Source organism: Hyla sarda, chromosome 1 (genome assembly GCF_029499605.1).
Source record: "Hyla sarda isolate aHylSar1 chromosome 1, aHylSar1.hap1, whole genome shotgun sequence".
Taxonomy (NCBI): Eukaryota; Metazoa; Chordata; class Amphibia; order Anura; family Hylidae; genus Hyla; species Hyla sarda.
The window spans coordinates 10,779,130-10,801,433 of NC_079189.1; the positions used below are offsets into that span (position 1 = coordinate 10,779,130).

The 22,304-nt window shown below is 44.0% G+C and overlaps 1 protein-coding gene across 1 annotated transcript in view; it reads left to right on the plus strand.

Moving 5' to 3' along the window:
* Positions 1 to 22,304, plus strand: part of LOC130355538 (vomeronasal type-2 receptor 26-like) — a 64,680-nt gene that overhangs the window by 24,968 nt on the left and 17,408 nt on the right. The window contains exons 3-4 of the mRNA XM_056559846.1: positions 2,051 to 3,073; positions 19,433 to 19,556. Of these exons, the coding sequence (XP_056415821.1) occupies positions 2,051 to 3,073; positions 19,433 to 19,556 (1,147 nt within the window). The remainder of the gene's footprint in view (positions 1 to 2,050; positions 3,074 to 19,432; positions 19,557 to 22,304) is intronic.

Consider the following 22,304-nt stretch of genomic DNA (forward strand, 5'->3'; position numbering starts at 1 on the left):
ATTCCTCCTCCATCTTTATCCCCTTGTGTTATTATTCCTCCTCCATCTTTATCCCCTTGTGTTATTATTCCTCCTCCATCTTTATCCCCTTGTGTTATTATTCCTCCTCCATCTTTATCCCCTTGTGTTATTATTCCTCCTCCATCTTTATCTCCTTGTGTTATTATTATTCCTCCTCCATCTTTATCCCCTTGTGTTATTATTCCCTCCTCCATCTTTATCCCCTTGTGTTATTATTCCTCCTCCATCTTTATCCCCTTGTGTTATTATTCCTCCTCCATCTTTATCCCCTTGTGTTATTATTATCCAATATGGCAAAAGGGGATAAGAGGAAGGGGGAATGGCGCAAGGGGATTAAGATGGAAGGGGAGAGGGATACTGGCGGAGGGGAGATGGGGAGTAATAAAGCGCAAGGCATTAAGATGGAGGGGGAGAGGGATAATGGCGGAGGGGGGATGAGGGAGAAATAAAGCACAAGGCATTCAAATGTAATGCCTTGTGCTTTATTACTTCCCCCACCCCACCGCCATTATCCTTCTCCCCCTCCATCTTAATGCCTTGTGCTCCGTCCAATACACTTCCCCCCCTCCAATACACTTCCCCCCCACCTCACCCAATTCACTCCCCCCCACCCTGTCCAATACACTCCCCCCCACCTCATCCAATACACTCCCCCCCCGTCCAATACACTTCCCCCCCGTCCAATACACTTCCCCCCTCCAATGCACTCCCCCCCCATCCAATGCACTTCCCCCTGTCCAAAACACTTCCCCCCACCTCGTCCAATACACTTCCCCCCCACCTCGTCCAATACACTTCCCCCCCACCTCGTCCAATACACTTCCCCCCGATCCAATACACTTCCCCCCCCTCCAATGCACTCCCCCCCTCCAATGCACTCCCCCCCTCCAATACACTCCTCCCCTCCAATACATTCCCTCCCTCCAATACACTTCCCCCCCTCTAATACACTTCCCCCCTCTAATACACTTCCCCCCTCCAATACACTCCCCCCCGTCCAATACACTTCCCTCCCCCTCCAATACACTTCCCCCCAATACACTCCCCCCTCAATACACTCCCCCCCTCCAATACACTTCCCCCCCTCCTCCAATACACTTCCCCCCCTCCTCCAATACACTCCCCCCCCCTCCAATACACTTCCCCCCCTCCTCCAATACACTCCCCCCCTCCAATACACTCCCCCCCTCCAATACACCTCCCCCTCCAATACACCTCCCCCTCCAATACACTTCCCCCCTCCAATACACTCCCCCCTGTTCAATACACTTCCCCCCGTCCAATACACTCCCCCGCAATACACTCCCCCCCCTTAATACACTCTCCCCCCCTCAATACACTTCCCCCCCTCCTCCAATACACTTCCCCCCTCCTCCAATACACTCCCCCCCCTCCAATACACTCCCACCCACCTCGTCCAATACACTTCCCCCCCCTCCTCCAATACACTTCCCCCCCACCTCATCCAAAACACTTCCCCCTGTCCAATACACTTCCCCCCTCTGGCCCGCACAGTTGTTAACTTTCTTTTTTCATATTACCTGGCCTCCAGCGGGACCCTGTTCGCTGCCACTTGATGCAGTGCAACCCGTTCGGCGGGACCACACTGACGTATGATGTCCTCCTGCGTTGTGCTGCAACTCTGCGCAACGTAAGGGGAGGTCACACGTCTCCCCGGCAACCAGGCAGCTCACTCACAGTAATGTGCGCTGTCAAATACTGGCCAATGCATGGCCGGTATTTGACAGCGCTTTCGCGTACCCCCGCTCAACCCATGGCATACCCCTTGGGGTATGGGTACCACGGGTTGAGAACCCAGGCACTAGATGGTGCTGTTGCAACATGAACAGAGAACTTTACACTATAAATACAAAGCATAGTAACCTATACAGTAATATTATATACCAAACTGCTGAAGGCATGACAGGCTTACTCTCTGCCTCCACACAGTAGTTATGCTACTTTAAATTACCTAGAACTTCCCTTTAAACTAAATGACTAGAATGTTTTTTCTTTCTTTGTTTTGCAGATCAGCTATGGAGCCACCGACCACTCACTATCTGATAGACGCATCTATCCACATGTTTTCCGCACAGTCCAAAGCCACCACGTCCACAATATGGTGATGACTAAACTATTGAAGTACTTTGGCTGGACCTGGGTTGGGATTTTAGTATCGGATGATGATGCCGGAGAGAATGAGCTACAGATACTAACAAAGTACATGAGAGAGCACGGGATCTGTGCCGCCTACACCATAAAACTTACAGAACACAATAGTTTAGGTAAAGATGACCGGATTTTAAATCTTTTAAACAATCCACATGTAAGTATCATTGTAATGTGTGGGACCTACTCTTTTCATGGAGTTGCTTTACTACTTAAATATTTATATTTATTTTTGGACAGAACTCTCATCCTTCCACCATCTTGGGCTTTTAGTGACATCATTACACGACTCCAGCTTCCACAAGTGAATGGAAGTCTAGCTGTGGACTTTTCATTATATCTCTTTCGTGAATTGGAAGATTTTGTGAAAAACTACAGGAAACTCCCCAATATTTACTCTAATATCAATTACCAGAAAGATTTAGATTTAATATCAGGATCTGGGGATAAAGATTCCTTTTTACCTTTTAAAATAAGTGAAACAAGCACAACGTTTGTTAGGCCAAGTCTGAGGAATTACCTCTCCTCGGGGGTTTCTCCAAGAGTGTATGATGCAGTAGAAATCCTGACAAATGCTCTACATGAAATGTTCTTATATATTAAAGACAAATATCCAGAAAATCCCATAACTGGACTTATACAACACAGACGGAAGTTACAGCGCTACATACAGAGGATGAAGAGTTCACTGGATCCAATGAGACCTTCATATTACTTTACTGAACAAGGAGAAGCTGTATTACCATATAAGATAATACAATGGATATTTGGAGAAGAGGCCACACATATACATAGGGCCGAAGTAGGAAATTTTACACCTTGGGCGATCAGTGGTCAAAAGCTTTACATAAATCTCCAGTCTATAACATGGAGACATCCAAAGGTAAGAATGTATCATGTCTACATATTTTATACTCATATATAAAAATTACATGTAGTGGCCAAAGAAAGCAAATAAAAACAAAAATAATAGTATAAAAGTACTAACAGTCCCCCCAACAACTTTCTTTGACATCTTTTAACGGTCAAGCCCCCTCTCATAGGCTTGCTTTGAGGGGGCAGAGCGTGACGTCACACAGGGGCGGAGCCGTGACATCACAATGCTCCGGGCTCCATGATCGCCAGTAATCAGACCCGGGGCGAACACGCTCCGGGGACTGATTTTAACGGGGTGCTGCGTGCAAGATCACGTGGGTCCCCAGCGGCGGGACCCCCACGATCAGGCCTCTTATCCCCTATCCTTTGGATAGGGGATAAGATGTCTAAGCACCGGAGTACCCCTTTCATAGTGATGTTCGCAAACCGAGAACTTCCGCAAAAGTTCGCGAACCGGCGAACTGGGCGAACCGCCATTGACTTCAATGGGCAGGCAAATTTTAAAACCCACAGGGACTCTTTCTGGCCACAATAGTGATTTAAAAGTTGTTTCAAGGGGACTAACACCTGGACTGTGGCGTGCCGGAGTGGGATCCATGACAAAACTCCCATGGAAAATTACATAGTTGAGGCAGAGTCTGGTTTTAATCCATAAAGGGCATAAATCACCTATTATTCCTAAATGGTTTGGAATAAAGTGCTTTAGCCCCCTTTAAGCATCACATAGTTAGATTCCCCCCTTTAGACAGCACATAGATTTGCCCATATTAGGCAAATTAGAGCCCCCCTTAGGGCAGCACATAGTGGGATTTGAACCCAAGGCCCCAGCGCTGCAAACCAGCAGTGCTAACCTCTGAGCCACCATGCTACCCTTACCATACATTTAATATCCACGGTTGCTAAAATGGACAAAGATGTCAGCAGAGAGTACCAGAAAAATTAGGCATGTACACATGGATGAAAAATTGGGTATTTTCGCAGCCGCAGCTGTAGCAGCAGCCAGAAAAAGTGCAGCAGCAGAGGCCAGAAAAATTAGGCATGTACACCTGGCTGGAAAATTTGGTATTGTCGCAGCTGTAGCAGTGGCCATAAAAATTGCATACTTCTTAATTTATTTTGGACCTGCTGAATCCTTTACGCCTTGCTGTAATGCGGTAACATGTCAGGCACTTTATGTTTATACCGGAGGTCTAGTAGCGTGGACACCCAGTACAGGTCGTTCTCCTTCATCCTTTTTATACTAGGGTCCCTCAACAGGCACGACAGCATGAAAGACCCCATTTGCACAAGGACGGATGCCGAGCTACTCATGTCCCGTTCCTCGTCCTCAGTGATGTCAGAGAAGGTTTAATCTTCTTCCCCCCAGCCACGTACAACACCACGGGAACCAGATAGGTGACAAGGAGCACCCTGGGATGCCTGCTGTGGTTGGTCTTCCTCCTCCTCTTCAAAGCCACATTCCTCCTCTGACTCCTCTTCCTCACAATCCTCTTCCAGCATTGCCGCAGGTCCAGCAAGCGATGCTGATAAGGCTGTTTCTGGTGGGGATGGTGTCCACAACTCTTCTTCTTCACGCTCATCTACTGCCTGATCCAGCACTCTTCGCAGGGCACACTCCAGGAAGAAAACAAACGGTATGATGTCGCTGATGGTGCCTTCGGTGCGACTGACCAGGTTTGTCACCTCCTCAAAAGGATGCATGAGCCTACAGGCATTGCGCATGAGCCTCCAGTAACGTAGCAAAAAAATTCCCAGCTCCGAAGATGATGTCCTAGCACCCCGGTCATACAAATATTCGTTGACGGCTTTTTCTTGTTGGAGCAGGCGGTCGAACATTAAGAGTGTTGAATTCCTACGTGTTGGGCTGTCGCAAATCAAGCGTCTCACTGGCATGTTGTTTTGGCGCTGGATATCTGACAAGTGCGCCATGGCCGTGTAGGAACGCCTGAAATGGCCACACACCTTCCTGGACTGCTTCAGGAAATCCTGTAAGCCTGGGTACTTGAGCACAAAGCATTGTACAATCAGATTACACACATGTGCCATGCACGGCACATGTGTCAACTTGCCCAACCTCAATGCAGCCAACAAATTTGTTCCGTTGTCACAAACCACCTTGCCGATATCCAGTTGGTACGGAGCAAGCCACTGGTCCACCTGTGCATTCAGGGCCGACAGGAGCGCTGGTGCGGTGTGACTCTCCGCTTTGAGGCAAGTCAACCCCAAGATGGCGTGACACTGCCGTATCCGGGATGTGGAATAGCACCTGGGGAGCTGGGGGGGGGGCTGCCGGTGATGTGGAGCAAGACGCAACAGTGGAAGAGGACTCGGCCGAGGATGTTATGGAAGAGGATGGAGTAGGAGGAGTAAAGGAGGTGGCAGCAGGCCTGCCTGCAAGTCATGGCGGTGTTACCAACTCCTCTGCAGAGCCACGCATTCCATGCTTGGCAGCCGTCACCAGGTTTACCCAATGTGCAGTGTAGGTGATATACCTGCCCTGACCATGCTTTGCAGACCAGGTATCAGTGGTCAGATGGACCCTTGCCCCTATACTGTGTGCCAGACATACCATAATTTCCTTTTGCACAATGGAGTAAAAGTTGGGGATTGCCTTTTGTGCAAAAAAATTTCGTCCGGGTACCTTCCACTGCGGTGTCCCAATGGCTACAATTTTTTTAAAGGCCTCAGACTCCACCAGCTTGTATGGTAAAAGCTGGCGGGCTAGCAGTCCCGACAAGCCAGCTGTCAGACGTTGAGACATTGTCTTCTTGCGCTCAAACATCTCCTTGACAGACACCTGACTGTGGGCAGATGAGCAGGAACTGCTCAAGGCGAGAGACGGAGACGCGGATGGTTGAGAGGGGGCAAGGAGGGCAGCAGTGGTTTACCTGGCTGAAGATGCTGGACCAGGAGGAGGATGGCGGCTTTGACTTTGTGTGCTGCTTGTACTGACGTGTTGATCCCATAGGCGTTTGTGATGTGACATCTTGTGCCTTCGCAAAGCAGTTGTGCCTAGGTGGGTGTTGGACTTCCCACGACTCAGTTTCTTCTGGCACAGGTTGCAAATGGCCTCGCTGTTGCCAGAGGCAGACACACAAAAAAAATGCCACACTGCTGAGCTCTGCGATGACGGAATTCTGGTGGTGGCAACAGAATGCGTTGATTGGCGTCCCTTCTGGCTGACCCTGGGTGCCGATGCATGCTGTCTGACTGTGCCACAAGCTCCTTGCGACAACCTCCCCCTGCTTCCAACTCGTCTCCTCCTCCTCTCTGTCTCCCCATCTGAACTTTCCCCCTCTTCTTCTCTTCTAGCGGGCACCCACGTGGCATCCACGGACACATCGGCATCATCAACACCTTCACCGCTATCTGACACCTCAAGAAAGGAAGCAGCAGCGGGTACAACATCATCATACCACCGTACGTCCATGTGTGTAATGCTGCCTGACTGAGACATATCCCTGTTAACTACATCCTCTGGCAATAATGGTTCCGCATCACTCATGTCTTCAAACTGATGTGTAAATAACTCCTCTGATGGATCAAGTAAAGCTGCTGTAGTGCTAGTGTTGGTGGTGGCGGCAGGCGGGCAAGTGGTAGCATGAGAGGGGCCCGAAGCTAAGCTAGAGGAGGAGAAGGACGGTGCGTCAAGGTTCCGAGCTGAAGCTGTAGTAGATTGGGTGTCTTGTGATAACCAGTCAACTAAGTCCTCAGAACTTTGGGGGTTCAGGGTACGTGGCCTCTGAACACTAGGGACAAAGGGAATCCCAGCACCGCGACGGCCCCTGCGGGGTGGCCTTCCTCTTCCTGTCATTTTTTTTGGTTAAATTTGCACAGTCACACCTAATGTGATTTGCACTAGGGTGACACAATTTGTCCTGCAGGCAAAAAAAACTGGCAACTGTGATGTGAACTGACAGTGACGACTGATTTTATTTAACAGCCAAAAAAGGTTTTTGTTTTTTTAATTTGCACAACTGTCACACCTAATGGGATTTGCACTAGGGTTACACAATTTGCCCTGCAGGCAAAAAAAACTGGCAACTGTGACGTGAACTGACAGTGACGACTGATTTTATTTAACAGCCAAAAAAGGTTTTTGTTTTTTTTATTTGCACAACTGTCACAACTGTCACAACTGGCAAAAAAGCTTGCCAGCGGAGTTCCACTTTTAAGCAGTGGTCCCCAACCAGGGTGCCTCCAGCTGTTGCAAAACACACGGACTGATATATTTCAGCCCTTTGAATACTGTAGTAGTCAGTTTTTTTGCCTGCAGGGCAAATTGTGTCACCCTAGTGTCACCCTAGTGCAAGAAAAAAAGCTTGCCTGCGGAGTTCCCCTTTTATGCAGTGGTCCCCAACCAGGGTGCCTCCAGCTGTTGCAAAACACACGGACTGATATATTTCAGCCCTTTGAATACTGTAGTAGTTAGTTGCTTGAAGTAGCTTAAGTTTTATACTGGAGTACCCCTTTTAACCAGCGGTTCCCTCCCAACCAGGGTGCCTCCATCTGTTGCAACTTGCAAGACACACAGACTGATATCTTTCAGCCCTTTGAAGACTGTAGTAGTTAGTTGCTTGAAGGAACTTAAGTTTGATTCTGGAGTACCCCTTTTAACCAGCGGTTCCCTCCCAACCAGGACTGATATCTTTCAGCCCTAAAAAGGGCTTTTTTGGGTGCTGTCCTTAAAGCAGATGTTACACTAGTGCTTTAGAAGGAAACTGGACCCTGAATACACCACCTAGCAGCAACCTAGCTATTGCTTTCCCTATACAGCAGGAGCATCTTCTCTGACACTCCACTTCCTAAGCCTGCAGCATGCTGAATGAGGCTAAAATGGCGTCCGTGCAAGAGGTAGGAGGATCTGGAAGGGAAGGACTGCTGCTGATTAGCTGTAATGTGTCTGCTGACTCTGACTCACAGGGTCAAAGTTTACTGCAATGTTAAAGTAAGGGGTGGCGGATCGAACTTCACATATGTTCGCCCGGCGATGCGAACACGATCATGCTAAATTCGCTGGGAACTGTTCGCTGGCAAACAATTCGCGACATCTCTACCCTTTAAGCTTTACTAAAGTGCAGATGTCCCGATACCAATAATATCTGCAGCCCCAGAGTAAAATTGAGGAGCCCAGATGGTTAATTACTGTACCATGATGTTTGTTGTTGGCAGAAACACATATGTTGAGTTATATATATATGCTAAAAGGCATGAAACAGTTGTAGCCACTCACTAAGTTTAATCAAACTGGCGTCCGCACAAATTGAGGAAAGAGTTTTTTTTATCAAAAACATTAATGAAGAATATAAAAAATTATAAAACAAATGTTTTTAAAACAAGTGAAACACTGATGTGTTCCAGGCTGTATACAAGTCCTTGATCATTACAATGATACTGTATAAATCATGAGTTTAAATACCTTATGTGCAATGACCGTGCTGGACATACGGCAATCCCATCAGTCCACACCCACTGGAAAATCAGTGACGGGGGGGGGGGGGGGGGGGAATGACTAATTGAGAACAGCCATAGATCCAAGAAAAAAAGAAGAAAGAGAAATGTATCGTGTGACATAATTAGAGATGAGCGAATCAAATCTGATGAAGTGGAATTCGTTCCAAATTTCATGAAAAATTCAATTTGGACCGAATCCGAACTTCGACTCTATTCGAAATAACAAATTTCTTCATTAGCAACACCCCTGCTATCGTCCTGTATAATGTATAGATGTGAGCGGCTTTCTCCTGAGCTCGCATCTCTGCAATAGATAGGATGATCGCAGCGGGTGTCAGGAGTGACACCTGCTGTGATCTGTCCTCAACTGCAGGCACTACTGCTCCCAACATGGAGCACAATCTGCTCCATGCTAGGAGCTGTAGTACCTGCATTAATAGACTGATTGCAGGATGCGGTCATCCTGTATAATGTATAGATGAGGACGGCCGGCCGCTCTTCTCTGGTCCCACTGTAGTATGAATATATGCCATATATATACCTATTGTTCACATTTCCCACAGAGAGCTGTGAGTGGCTGGAACCATCTGGCCAATCACAGCTTTCTTCAGGAAATATGAATAAGAATTCACATCACTGGCCGGCCAGAGTATAGTGCAGAGATGAAAGGTACTCCATCTCTGCAATAGAAAGAACAATCGCATCGGGTGTCAGGTGTGATACCTGCTGTGATCTGTCTATTAGTACAGGTACTACAGCTCCCATCATGGAAAAGTCTGTTCCATGCTTGGAGTAGTAGTACTACCTAAAAAGATGAAAAAAATGTAAGTTAACATTAAAAAAAAATTTTTTGGGTGGCCTTATAAATTTTTATACATCCAAGAATGGAGTCTACACACTATGCGTATTCATCCGTTATTAAAAATCTGTTTTCTGTATTGCATAATAAAAAAAAAGATGTATAATAACGGATGAAATAACAAGTGTTAACGGCTGAATAATGTCCGTCAAAATAACGGGCATATTCATCCGTTAAGACCCATTATAACATCCGTCATATACCGTTATTTTATGGCCATTTTAACACCTCTGTCTACAGACTTCCGCAGCCAGGACTACTACTACTCCAATCATGCAACAGACTTGTTTCCATGATGGGAGTAGTAGTTCCCGGCTGCGAGAGTCTGCCGGTGGCTGGGGAGGCTACATTAGTGTTTGTACTACCTGCCCCATCATGTAACAGACACTGTTCCATGAAGGGGGTTGTAGTATATGGACTGAGGGATTGATCGCACCGAGTCTCGCTTCTGAGACCCGATGCGATCAGAAGTTAATAAACATGGGAGCGGGTGGCATGCTCCGCTCCCCTGCGATGTACGGTGTATTTTTACTTTCACTTTTAAATTTTCCGCCGGGAGCCTTGAATGTCCGGCACCGAGGAGCCATTTAGGACTCCTGGCGGGGTTTTTAAACTACTTATTTGACCCCCAAATGCCCTCCCCCATGCATATTTATAATAATTCATTGGCTCCAGTGTGTTTATAATAATTAATTGGCCCCAGTGTGTTTATCCCCCCCCCCCAGTGTCCTTATTTCCGCTCACACTGCCTGCTCCTCATCTTCTTGGAGCAGGGCATCAGCGGGACATGTCGGGACCCAGCGGAGATGAATGAATGAATAAAGCCGACACGTCCCACATGTAGCCTTCATTCATTCACCGTCGCCCGACATGTTCCCGCTGCTGCCCTGCTCCAAGCACAATCAGCACTCAGCCGGGACATGTCTATTCTCTGCTGCTCATCTCCGTTCTTGGAGCAGGGCAGCAGCAGGGACATGTCGGGTGGCGGCGGTGAATGAATAAAGCCTACATGCAGGACATGACGGCTTCATTCATTCATTTACCGCCGCCAGCTCCTAACATGTCCCGCTGCTGCCCTGCTCCTAGAAGAGGGGAAATAAGGACATTGGGGGCGGGGGAGAGATTAAGGATAAGCACACTGGGACCAATGAATTATTATAAACACAATTGGGCCAATGAATTATTTTAAACACACTGGGGCTGATGAATTATTATAAATATGCATGGGGGGCATACATTTGAGGGTCAAATTAGTAGTTTAAAAACTCAGCCGGGAGCCCTGAATGGCTCCTCGGTGGCAGCCATTCAGGGCTCCCGGCGGGGAATTTTAAAGTAAAAGTAAAAATACATGGTACATCGCATGCCGTCCGCTCCCATGTTTAATAACTTCTGATCGCATTGGGTCTAAAAAGTGTGACCTGGTGCAATCAATCCCTCAGCCCATGTACTATAACCCCCTTCCATGATGGGGGTAGTAGTACAAACACTAATGTAGCCTCCCCAGCCACCGACAGACTCTGCAGCCGGGGAACCACTACTCCCATCATGGAAACAAGTCTGTTCTATGATGGGAGTAGTAGTAGTCCCGGCTGTGGGAGTCTGTAGGCAGAGGTATTAAAATGGCCATAAAATAGCGGTATATGAGGGATGTTATAATGGTTTTTAATGGATGAATATGCCTGTTACTTTGATGGACATTATTCATCCGGAATTATACATCCGTTTTATAATTATACAATACAGAAATCAGATGTTTACTAACGGATGAATACTCATAGTGTGAAAGCAGCCTAAAATGTACACTCCATTCTTGGGTGTTTAAAAAATTATAAAGCCACCAATAAAAAAAAAAAAAATTATGTTAATGTTCATTTTTAAACTGGGATCAATTTATGTGGGCGGACAGGCACCTAAAAATATAGCCGACAATAATAAAAATGTAGAAAGGGGCCATTTAAATGTAAAAATAATAAATTTTTTATAATTAATTTTTTTAAATGTTTTATTAGTAATGTATTTTAACCCCTTAAGGACTGAACCCTTATGCATTAATAACTCTGGGATGCTTTTACCGATTATTCTGATTCAGAGGTTGTTTTTTGGTAGCATATTCTACTTTAACACAGTGTTAAATTTTTGTCGTTACTTGCCTCCTTTCTTGGTTAAAAATCCCCAAATTTCATGAAAATTTAGAAAATGTTGCATTTTTCTAACTTTGAAACTCTCTGCTTGTAAGGAAAATGGATATTCCAAATAAATTATATATTGATTCACATACACAACATGTCTACTTAATGTTTCCATCATAAAGTTGACATGTTTTTAATTTTGGATGACATCAGAGGGCTTCAAAGTATAGCCGCATTTTTCCAATTTTTCAGAAAAATTTTCTAAAGTGGAATAATTCAGGGACCAGTGCAGTTTTGAAGTGGATTTGAGGGGTCTTCATATTAGAAATACCCCATAAATGACCCCATTATAAAAACTGCACCCCCCAAAGTATCCAAAATGACATTCAGTAAGTGTGTAGGAATAACAGCAAAATGAAGGAGAAAATTCAAAATCTTCATTTTGACCCCATTTTCGAAAGTATTCACCTAGGGAAAAAGTAAGTACGTTGAGCCCTTATTGTGTGGCTAGAATTATTTCAAAGTCAGTGGAAAAAAATAGCAATTAGCTTTTTTTTCCGCAAATTCTTTATTTGTGGGACATCATTTTGGTAAGTCGCTTTTGAAATGGAGGAAATGCGCCCCATATTTTATCACGCTGTTCGTTCCGGGCTGGGCAGTACCCCTACTTAGACCATATCTGGTTGCCTGACCACCTGGTAGGACCAAGAAGGAGAGGAGCCCCTTTGGCTTTCAGGGCATCATTATATGAATAGCCCCCATTCATGCTGCATTTCTGCAGTACAGGTGTCTGTTGTCATGTCAAAAAAGGGATGCCAATGTATACTGTAGCAGTCTCATTCAGAAATAAATGGAGCTTCTACAGTATACATCAGCATCACTCTTTTTGACGTGATGCTGACGGATACCTCTTACACTGCAGAAATACAGTATGAACAGGACACAGTGTAGAGTCATAGAGAGCGCATCTGCAGCTTATTTCACACCGCAGTCACAAGGGTATGATCACTGCTGCGGCTGGGTAGTTCAGTGTGTCCGCTCATGACTACCGGTGGTAAATCCGCCGCTATGAGTGGACACACAAAGCTACCCAGCCACAGCAGGGAGCTCATTGCTGTGACTGCTGGTGGGCATCCGCAGCATGTAATATGCTGCAGATGTGCGCCGTGTGATTCTACACATTTTATTTTTCATTATATTTATTTAATAACCAGACAATAACCAGGGCAGACCTGGGGGTCCTTGTAAAGACCCCCGGCTGCCCAGGTAACAAGCAGCACCCCGCAATCATTGCGGGGTGCTACAAGAGAGAGACAGAGGGAGCCCTCTCCCTCTGTCAAAACTCCTTACAGCTTGCGGTCGCTTCCGACCGTGGCTGTAAGGGTTAAACTGCCGCCCGCCGGGGATCACACACAGCACCCCGTGATTGTGCTGCAGGGTGCTGCAGGGGTGACAGAGGGTGCTCCCTCTGTCATAACACTTACAGCCAGCCGTCACTTCCGACCGCGGCTGTAAGGGTTAAACTGTCGGGACCGAAGTTTACTTCGGTCCCGGGAGTGCGGCAGGGTCCTGGCTGTGTGTTACAGCCAAGTCCCCGCCACGATCTCGTGGGTGCACTGGGCAGCACCCACGAGAACCATGGACGATTATACACGTCCTGGTGCAGGAAAGTTCATCCTGCCTGGACATTTATGCACGTCCATAGTCGTTAAGGGGTTAATTAATATTGTGTATGTGTATTTCATTATTTTTCTCTATTTTTAAATTTTTTTAGGTAGTACTACTACTCTCAGCATAGAAAAAACTGTTCCACGATTGGAGCTGTAGTGCCTGTAACAATAGACAGATTGCCCTGGGAAATATGAATAATAGGTATATATATATATATATATATATATATATATATATAGAGAGAGAGAGAGAGAGAGCACTTACTCATACTAAAGTGGGACCAGAGATGAGTGGCCGGCCGCATCTATACATTGTACAGGACGATCGCATCGGGTGTTTGAAGTAACACCCGCTGTGATCTGTCTATTAATGCAGGTACTACAGCTCCCAACATGGAGCAGAGTGTGCTCCATGTTGGGAGCAGTAGTACCTGCAGTTGAGGACAGATCACAGCAGGTGTCACTATTGACAACCGATACGATTGTCCCATCTAGATGTGAGAAAGTCGCCCACATCTATTCTGTACATTATACAGGACGATCGTAGCAGGTGTCAGGAGTGACACCCAGGGCAATCTTTCAATTAGTACAGGTACTACTACTCCCATCATGGAACAGTCATGGAAAATGAAAAAAAAAAATAGAGAAAAAAGGTGAAACACACGCACTTTATTAAACACATCATTAAAATACATTACTAATAAAATAATTTATTTGGATCGAATAATTTTTTGGGGAAAAATTCGGCGAATTAGCTGAATCAAATTTTTCTTAAATTCGCTCATCTCTAGACATAATGTGTCACTTGGGAAAATTTAACCCATACATTACTCCCCTGGATTTCTTATTGAATGTGAATGAATTATAGCACAGTGTGAAGAGAAACTGGAGGGAAATGGACCCCAACAAAGGAAAACACCATACACAACAATGTAGACACATTATGTCACATAATACATTTATCTTTCTTTGTTGTTTCTGTTATCTACGGCTGATCTCAATTAGCCATTTCCCAATTCCCTGAGTTTCTGGTGGGTGTGGGCTGATGGATTTGCCGTATGCCCAAAATGGTTCTCGTACATAAGATATTTAAATTCATGAATTATACCTTTGTCATAATTAAGGGCCCATATATAGCCTGAAAAGTGATGGTGTTTCACTTGTTTTAAGTGACATGTTGTTTTGTAGTTTTTAATAAGCCTCATTAAAGTTTTGCCTTTTATAAAAAAAATTCTGGAGCTGGATCAATTACTATTTTCTACCTTCTACATGGGAAGCAGCCCATTGCTGTCCGTGCCCCAGATCCCAATTGTGTTCCACATGATAAATGCTTATTGAGACTGTAGTGTTGGGTGCGAATATTCGCAATGCGAATATTTATCACGAATATTGCATATTCGTGAATTCACAATTTTTTTCACAGTACACATCACAGTGATCCTCCCTCCCTGCTTCCAGCTTGTGATGTCAACAAGGCTCCAATACTAGTTACTGTGTCAGACTGGCTTGCGCCCGAAATTTTGCATATGCGAATTTTCGCACATATTGATCACTCCCTTCTTTTAGCTCCTTTATCAAGCGATCTTGCGCATGCAAATTTTATGGTGAATGTGCATGCAATTATGGCCGCGAATATTGCGAATATGCAAATTTTGCAAATATATGACGAATATTTGGCCACATATTCGCGAAATATCGCAAATTCAAATATGGCCTATGCCGCTATACACTATCAGACTGCTAGTGAGTTGGCCCAGATTAATGACTGTTTGGGATCGATGAGTGAACAGAGAGCAGTGGGGTAGGAATATAAGAAGCTGGCAGTGCCAGACAGCTATCTTTACCATTTTATGGTGGATTTACATAAATTATGGTTTGAAATTCCCACACACCAGAGATATAATGTAGTTAGATTGAAATTTGAATAAAATATAATCGCTAAAAAACTAAAGGGGTATTCCAGGAAAAAACTTTATATATATATATATATATATATATATATATATATATATATATATATATATATATATAACAATCCAAATGAAGAAGCACCAACCATGCGTGGCTGTTGCCAAGGATTCCAAATCCTGTTGGGTGCTCAGCTCCAGGGTCCGACTCAGGCCCCAAGAGATTCACCACAAAACAAAGAGAGCGGCACTCCAAATACGTGTAACCCCGTGCGGGTGTATTTATTCACACATCTGTAGAAAAGCGCAACGTTTCGGCTCCTCAATAGAGCCTTTCTCAAGCACAAACACAAGTGAAATGCACAATATATTTATAGGCCCATCAATTAGCACACATTGATGAGGGGGAGGTGTCAAAAACTGTCACAATCCCGTGACGTCATGTAGTAAACAGTGATTAAACAATATCACTCACAGTGATCTATCAGTATATAAAGATACATATACATCAATAACATCTATCAACAACCATATAGTGTAGATCCCCACTTAAAAGTGACAAGTTACAATACTTCCAGTGTCCGATTGTGTACCTATATTCATGATCTCCGGTGTAGTGGGCGGTCATCAGCTGTTGCTGTTGCTTGGAGGAATGACGCAGCCAGCAACAGCTGATGACCGCCCACTACACCGGAGATCATGAATATAGGTACACAATCGGACACTGGAAGTATTGTAACTTGTCACTTTTAAGTGGGGATCTACACTATATGGTTGTTGATAGATGTTATTGATGTATATGTATCTTTATATACTGATAGATCACTGTGAGTGATATTGTTTAATCACTGTTTACTACATGACGTCACGGGATTGTGACAGTTTTTGACACCTCCCCCTCATCAATGTGTGCTAATTGATGGGCCTATAAATCAACTGGCTCCAGAAAGTTAAACAGATTTGTAAATTACTTCTATTAAAAAAAATCTTAATCCTTTCAGTACTTATGAGCTTCTGAAGTTAAAGTTGTTCTTTTCTGTCTAAATCCTCTCTGATGACACCTGTCTCGGGAAACGCCCAGTTTAGAAGAGGTTTGCTATGGGGATTTGCTTCTAAACTGGGCGTTTCCCGAGACACTTGTCATTAGAGAGGATTTAGACAGAAAAAAAGAACCTTAACTTCAGAAGCTCATAAGTACTGACAGGATTAATATTTTTTTTATAGAAGCAATTTACAAATCTGTTTAACTTTCTGGAGCCAGTTGATATATAAAAATTGATATATATTTTTTCCTGGAATACCCCTTTAAGGGTTTATTCAAATCTGGCCCCTGTTGATATCTTGTATCAAACAGCAAACATCCCAATTGTCCCAATGGTCTTTCCACCAATTACATTTTAGCACCAATATGACATATGTCACATAGGAAAGAAAAAACATTGCTGCTTCGCTATATCTGGACCACATACCGCTTGCACCCTGTGTTTAGTTTGTTTTACCAAAAGTTTCTAAAAACCTATCAAGGCATGGATACGTTTCTGACCACTACCAGGAAGGCATGATCACCATTTCAACCATTCCTATAGGGCAAAGAACTCACTGATGGATGGTCTGCTATTGCACCATTTACCATATTTTTCGCCATATAGGACGCTCCGGCATATAAGACTTTTAAATAAATAATTTTAAAGGAGGAAAATCTAGACTACATTGTAAAGTATAGGACAGTGATCTTCAACCAACGGACCTCCCGATGTTGCAAAACTACAACTCCCGGCATGCCCGGACAACCGTTGTAGTTTTGCAAGATCCGTTGTAGAGTTGTAGTTTTGCAACATCTGGAGGTCCGCAGGTTGAAGACCACTGGTATAGGAGGTAATTCTCACGCGTACTCGCCACTCTAGACCCATCATCGCTCGTCACCGCTACCCTGGATGTCGCCCTCCATCGCTGTCGCCGCGTCCCCGGGGTGTCCCCGTCTCTCCGGAACGTCTCTGCTGCCGCCTCTCTCTCTCTCTGCCGCCGCCATTGCGTCACTATGCACGCCGCTACGCACGCCGTGCACGATGATGTGAAGATGACAAAGGACAGCGCCGGCCATGCAGGGGATCCCGGCACAGAGCAGACACCGAGGAAGCAGGTAAGGTCCTACCCGGTGCAGCCGGGTTAGTGTCACTTTCGCTTCAGACGCGGCTGTCATTTTTGATCGCCACGTCTGAAGGATTAATACAGGGCATCACCGCAATCGGTGATGTCCTGTATTAGCCGCGGGTCCCGGCCGTTGAGGCAACCAAACTTTGTCAGTAGGAACCACAGTGGGATGAATGATGTCATCTCACTAATCTTTACCGTACAGTAGACTCTCACTATGATAGAACAAGGGATGGAAGAAGAAGGACAGCTTCCACCTTTAGCTTAACCAAATCACATGGAGGGGGACATGAAAAAGAAGGGGAAAAATAATGTTGAGGAACCCGAGGCTAATGGGGACGTGGGCTTTTCTTAAATTCACCTAGGGGCGGAGGGGCACACTCCTATAGCCAGATAACACAATAATAGTGACAGTGATGATAATCACAAAGATCAACATGATTCTGGCCATGATTAATGGTCGCAGAAAGGACCAACATGGTAAACAGCATCCTAGTAAGCCACATTTTTTATAGGCTTTAAAGGGGTACTCTGGTGAAAACCTTTTTTCTTTTAAATCAACTGGTGGCAGAAAGTTAAACATATTTGTAAATTACTTCTATTAAAAAAATCTTAATCCTTCCTGTACTTATTAGCTGCTGAATACTACAGAGGAAATTCTTTTCTTTTTGGAATGCTCTCTGATGACATCACGAGCACAGTTCTCTCTGCTGACGTTATAATAATAATAATAATAGCGCTTTTTTATTGTTGTCCTTAGTGGGATTTGAACCCAAGTGCCCAGCACTGCAAGGCAGCAGTGCTAACCACTGAGCCACCATGCTGCCCTTAGCATACATCTGCTATGCACGGTTGCTAAAATGGACAGAGATGTCAGGAGAGAGCACTGTGTTCGTGATGTCATCAGTGTTCCAAAAAGAAAGGAATTTCCTCTGTAGCATTCAGCAGCTAATTAGTACTGGAAGGATTAAGATTTTTTAATAGAAGTAATTTACAAATATGTTTAACTTCTGCCACCAGTTGATTTAAAAGAAAAAAGGTTTTCAATGGAGTACCCCTTTAATAAGTGGCCATTGTTTTTTTTAGACTTGTGCAGAACCCAAAAATTATGTTTAGTTTCATTACGTTTATTTTGGGATAAAAAAAAATTTCGGTTCTGCTCAATATTCCGGATGGAATCATTTGTTTCATTCTGTTTTGGAACAGAGTCTGAAAAATTTTCGGATCTATTCATTATTCGTGTTTTATTACTTATTTGGCGGAATTTGTTATAAGTTATTTTTGACTAATGACGGAAACGGCCAAAGTGAATAAGCAGATAGGCCAGGCCAGACCTTTTCAACAAACTTTAATGATCCTTTTGTAAAAAAAGGACCAATTAAATAAAACAAATGAATTCATTACTGCTGATACACATTTAACAAATGCATTCGTTGGTTCGTTTTCAGCTTTTGGCGATGCATTGTTCGGATTTTAGTTTTTTCGGAAATATTAAAAAAATTTATTTCGTATATTCGGATCGATCCAAACATACAAACTCAGTAATATCCGTACGGATATGCATTTGTGACAAAACGAATTGCCCATATCTATTGTTTTTTCACTTTCAAGAATAGTCGGGCACACTGTCACAGGTCAATAGTCTTGGCTGTGGATGTGCTGGGTAATATCTATATAATTTTTCTTTTCAAATAACATCAAATAACCTTTTGCTAGTTTTCTGAAAGTGATTCTGTTTGGACCATTTCTAGTTTTGGAAAGAAAACTAATCAGACCGTACCTGTTGTTGTCAATTATACTCTACTAATGCTGTCTTCGTGGTAGTGAGACTAAAAGACAAAAAAAACTACTGATTTTTAATAAAATGATGTTAATAGCAATAATTTCTTGTTTTGTACCGCCCCATCATATTCCACAGCATTGTACAAAAGTTTTTATCGTCATTATCATCATTATGGAATTAAATATTCTAAACTTATACAAGATATAAATTCCCTTTTCACCATATTTGTATAAGCCCTTTCAGGCATCTGGGACCAAAGAGGGGTAATTTTCCCAATTTTTAGTAAACAAAAGTAATTCTATCATGTAAAATTTAAAATTGAATAGATTTGCTTATCCCTAATCAGTTTTTTTTTAGCTCTATTTCGTACATGTACATTTAATCTCTGACAATCGACTTGTCCTTTCATCCAGGTCCCGGTATCCCGCTGCTCAGACCCATGTTTACCTGGAAGCCGGAAAAAGGCGGCAAAATCAATCTATACCTGCTGCTATGACTGCGCCCCATGTTCAGAAGGAGAGATATCCAATATAACCGGTATATAATAGTATGATATCCAATATAACTGGTAAATAGAAGTATGATATCCAATATAACTGGTATATAGTAGTATTAGTAGTAGTACTGAATTACCACTAGAATTAAGACAACTCTTCATATATTTGATAAATATTTTTTATATTAAAGGGGTACTCCACTGCTCAGCGTTTGGAACAAACTGTTCATCCTTTCAGGTCCTAGGCCACAACCCTAGAAAAATTAGACCATAGATCAATCCTGGAAAATGTATTTAGACCTATAAATAAATTAGATCCAGAAATAAAGCTGAAGTCACCACCAATTTACTTATATCCCAAAACCTGGAGACAAATCAAAACCCAGGCCATATCTCTTGTAACAGAGCTGGATGTGGATCCTCTAACCTGTGTGGCTGATGACTCAGACTGTATCGGGGAGCGGAGTCTAAGGTGCCGCTGGTCTTCACCAGAGCCCGCTGCAAGGCAGGATGGGCTTGCTGCGGCAGGCGACACCCAGGTCGCTACCCCCGACACAGCTCAACCACACAGGTAGCTGGGCAAGGCGAAGTACCGAAGGGAAAAAGCAGGAGCATAGTCAAACATACCAGAAGGTCAAGGCAGGCGGCAAAGGTGCGGAGTCTAATAATGCAGCGGAAGGTCTGGATATACAGGTAAGGCTAACAGGCTATAAGGGTAGCTTAATCTCAGGCACTGAAGATCTGGCAGGGAAGTGTGGGAGGTGCATGAACTTATAGAATTGTGTCAGGTGTACACAATAATTATAGGCATACTGGCCCTTTAAATTTTTGAGCTCCGGCGTGCGCGCACCCTAAGGGACGGGGACACGCGCGCTGGAGCTGAGACACAGCGGAGGCAGCAGAGGAGAGAGGTGAGTGAGGGGCTGGGATTCGCATGCGGGGGGGCGCATCCCGCGATGCGAATCCAACCCCCGCCGGCAGCCGGGGATAAGGGAATAATGCGCTCGCGGCCGATGCAGGTGGCCGGAGCGTGACATCTCTTATATCTTCACACCAGACCATTAGGGAAATTTATCAAAACCTGTGCAGATGAACAATTGATCAATAGACCAGGGCAACCAGTCACATTGCTTCTTTAATATTAACCCCTTAGGGACGGAGCCCATTATGACCCTAAGGACGGGAGCATTTTTTGAAAATCTGACCACTGTCACTTCAAGCATTAATAACTCTGGGATGCTTTGACTTATAAATTTGATTCTGAGATTGTTTTTTCATGACATATTATACTTTATAGTAGTGGTAAATTTCCGTCTATACTTGCATAATTTCTTGGTGGAAAATTTAAAAATGCTATGAAAAATTTGAAAATTTAGCATTTTTCTAAATGTGAAGCTCTCTGCTTGTAAGGAAAATAGACATTCCAAATAAATTATATATTGATTCACATATACAATATGTCTTCTTTATGTTTGCATCATAAAGTTGACATGATTTTACTTTTGGAAGACATCAGAGGGGTTCAAATTTCAGCAGCAATTTTCAAATTTTTCTAAAAATTTTCAAAATCTGAATTTTTCAAGGACCAGTTCAGTTTTAAAGTGCATTTGAAGGGCCTTCAAATGAGAAATACCCCACAAATGACCCAATTATAAAGACTGCACCCCTTAAAGTATCCAAAATGACATTCAGTAAGTTTGTTAACCCACTAGGTGTTTCACAGGAATAGCAGCAAAGTGAAGGAGAAAATTCAAAATCTTCATTTTTTACACTCGCATGTTCTTGTAGACCCAGTTTTTGAATTTTTACAAGTGGTAATAGAAGAAAAAGCCCCTCAAAATGTGTAACCCAATTTCTCTCGAGTAAGGAAATACCTCATATGTGTATGTCAAGTGTTCAGGGGGCACAGTAGAGGGCTCAGAAGGGAAGGAGCAACAATGGGATTTTGGAGAGTGAATTTTGCTGAAATGGTTTTTGGGGGGCATGTCACATTTTGAAAGCCCCTATGGTGCCAGAACAGCAGAAGACCCCACATGTGAAAATAAAAAAAAATATGTTTTCACTAAAGTGCAGTTTTTTCCCCAAATTTACCATTTTTACAAAGGGTAATGGGAGAAAATGCCCCCCAATCTTTGTAACCCCATCTCATAGTATGGAAATGCCCCATGTTAGGACGTAAAATGCTCTGCGGGTGAACTACAATGCTCAGAAGAGAAGGAGCGCCATTGAGCTTTTGGAAAAAAAAAATTTTGGCATGGTAGTCAGGGGCCATGTGCGTTTACAAAGCCCCCTGTGGTAAGAGAACAGTGGACCCGCCACATGTGACCCCATTTTGGAAACTATACCCCTCACAGAATTTAATAAGGGGTGCAGTGAGTATTTACTCCCCACTGGCGCTTGACAGATCTTTGGAACAGTGGACTGTGCAAATGAAAAATTACATTTTTCATTTTCACGTACCACTGTTCCAAAAATCTGTCAGACACCTGTGGGGGGTAAATGCTCACTGCACCCCTTAATACATTACATGAGGGATGTAGTTTCCTAAATGGGGACACATGTGGGGGGGGGGGTCCATTGTTCTTGCACTATGGGGGCTTTGTAAACACACGAGGCCTTCAATTCCGGACAAATTTTCTCTTCAAAATCCCAATGGCGCTCCTTCTCTTCTGAGCATTGTAGTTCAACCGCAGAGCACTTTACATCCACACATGGGATATGTTCTTTCTCAAAAGAAATGGAGTTACACATTTTGGGGGGCTTTTTTCCTATTTTCCCTTGTGAAAATG